At 45.1% G+C, this 2523-nt stretch overlaps 1 protein-coding gene across 1 annotated transcript in view; it reads right to left on the bottom strand.

Annotated features, from left to right (window-relative positions):
- UPF3A (UPF3 regulator of nonsense transcripts homolog A (yeast)) overlaps positions 1-2523 on the bottom strand; it is a 21518-nt gene that overhangs the window by 10645 nt on the left and 8350 nt on the right. Inside the window, exons 6-7 of the mRNA XM_012661828.1 lie at positions 901-956; positions 653-811 (exon numbers count right to left, since the gene is read on the bottom strand). Coding sequence (XP_012517282.1) covers positions 653-811; positions 901-956 — 215 coding nt within the window. The remainder of the gene's footprint in view (positions 1-652; positions 812-900; positions 957-2523) is intronic.

Genomic DNA, 2523 nt, shown 5'->3' with positions numbered 1-2523 from the left:
GCATACCTGTAGTCCCAGCTACTCAGGAGGCTGAGGCAGTAGGATCGCTTAAGCCCAAGAGTTTGAGGTTGCTGTGAGCTAGGCTAATGCCACGGCACTCACTCTAGCGAGGGCAACAGAGTGAAACTCTGTCTCAAAAAAAAAAAAGAAGCTAAAGGGTTGATCCCAATTCTGGCCAATACCTTTTATACAGAGCAAAATTCCCTGTACGCTTCAAACCACCCTCATAAATAAATGCATCAGTCACAGAAGCAAGTGGGCAAGAGGTACAACCCAGGTCTATGAGTCGGCCTTCATGCAGAAAGGCTGTGCCAGTGGGTTTTGAACGTGTATTTTTTAGTTAGAAAAACGTAAGCAGAAGCCCATCAAACAGCAGTGCTGCACCCTCTCCCTGCTCCCACCACGTAGGGGGGTCCGCCCATCCACCTTGGCCTTCCCAACAGCACATAAGGAACTCCCAGGGCTCCTAGGGCTCAGGGAACACAATCTGAAAACTACCGTTGTAGTATCGAAAAAAAGGAACTATAATAACAAAGGATTAGGTTAATTGAAAATGTTTTTAAAATTTTAAAGGGCTAAAATGCTAACAGGTATAATTAGTATAGCAGAACTGTTTTTGGAAAAAATAAATGAAATGTTTCCTCAAAATTACCTTAATCCTTATTTCTTTCTCAGTAGTCTTCCTCTGCTTATCTGCCTCTTTCCTTTTACATCTTTCTTCTTCTCTTCTTTTCCTTTTTTCTTCTTCCCGCAAGCGTTTCTTCTCTAACTCCCTCCTCCTCCGCTCTTCTCGCTTCTCTTCTCGAATTCTCTAGGGACGGGGAAAAGCACGTGTATGAACTGCCTGGGGGACACGGCAGAGGCAGGAAGAGTGTTCATCAGGAAAAAGGCCAGACATACCTGCTTTTCTAATTTTCTATTTTTAATATATTCCAAAAGAGGTGTGGTTCTTCTAGCTAAAACACAAAAATGGTAATGTAGTATTTAACTCCTAAAATAAGATTTCTTTTCTTTAAGTACTTGTTTTCAATTTAATCTTTAAAATAATTAGGGAAAAAATATTATTATTTTTTAAATTTACACGAGCAACACTGTATCCAGGGAAGTTTTTATTTCACTACTATGAAGTTAAGTAATTTGAGGGTACCAGCAATTTTACACATAGTAGACATGTCATTCCTGATTCTTCAGGGAGTCTTAAAATATTACTTACAAAGACTGTATAAAAGTAAAATGAGTACAATGCAGTCAACTCCCCAAATGTTACGAGTATCTCCTCTTCACAGTTTTGCAGATACCTCACTTAAATCATTGAATAACATATTTATATGTTCACTTTGATTCAATACATATTCTGAGCATTTTTTCCTTTTCTACTTTCCAGACAATGGTTTTTAGCAACTTGGATTCCTGTAATTTCTTATAATATACACTCCATAAAAATCAGGGTGACACAAAAACTCCAGACTATGGTTTGGAAAGTGGCCCTGCATGGCACTGTTGGTCCTGCTCATCAAAAAGAAACCACCACCAAGCAATCAACACTTCCACAGACTTTGACTTGACCCTCACCTTCCGTGCCCTGATCTCAGATCTGACCTGGACGCTGGGTGCCCCATAAGCCGCAGGCCCGACGGTGCTGCCTCTGAAGGACCCAGGACGACAGACAGGGGGACAAGGTGGGAAGGTGGAAGCTGGTTTGTTTCTATTCTGCAGGTCTTTAAGAACTCAGATCAATGGGGCTGGGAAGAATCTCTGGATGTGCCTGAAAACTGACAAGACATGTCTGGAATGCTGAGGGTTAGGAACTAGTCAGGAATTACAGGAGAGCCCTTGGCCAGGGACCCCTACCCTGGAACTTTAAGGACCTCTGACAACTTGTGTCAAACAGCCCCTGCTAAAGGAGCTCTGCCCCAGGCAGGTGGCTGTGGGGAAGGTGCCCACGTCTCATGGCAGGTATGGTGCCCGTGGAGAACTCGCTCTCCCCCAGGTGGCTCCTGTGTTGACCATGAACTCTGGCTCAGGGTGAGTAAAGCTGACTGGCTGAAGTAAAAGGTCGGCCTTTAGGAATGGGCAAATCATCTCAAATGAACCAGGGTTCCACTCCGCTCTGCGAAGGCCTGGACTTGTCAGCCAGGAAAAGTTCAAGACCACCTTGGATGACCTAGGGCCTGTGTGTGTGGGGAGGCTGACCCTAGACTCCACTGCCTTCCTTTCTCTCCTACAAAACATCTGCTCTGGCCGGGCACGGTGGCTCATGCCTATAATCCTAGCACTCTCGGAGGCCGAGGCAGGAGGATCGCTTGAGCTCTAGAGTCTGAGACCAGCCTGAGCAAGAGTGAGACTCCATCTCTACTAAAAATAGAAAAATTACCTGGGTGTGGTAGCGCCTATAGTCCCAGGTACGTGGGAGGCTGAGGCAGGAGGATTGCTTGAGTCCCAGTATTGGAGGCTGCAGTGAGCTGCGATCATGCCACTGCACTCTACCCAGGGCTAAAGAGTGAGACTCTGCCTCAAAAAAAA

The sequence above is a fragment of the Propithecus coquereli genome, unplaced genomic scaffold, assembly GCF_000956105.1.
Source record: "Propithecus coquereli isolate 6110/MARCELLA unplaced genomic scaffold, Pcoq_1.0 Scaffold738, whole genome shotgun sequence".
NCBI lineage: Eukaryota > Metazoa > Chordata > Mammalia > Primates > Indriidae > Propithecus > Propithecus coquereli.
This window is presented reverse-complemented; position numbering and strand designations above follow the sequence as displayed.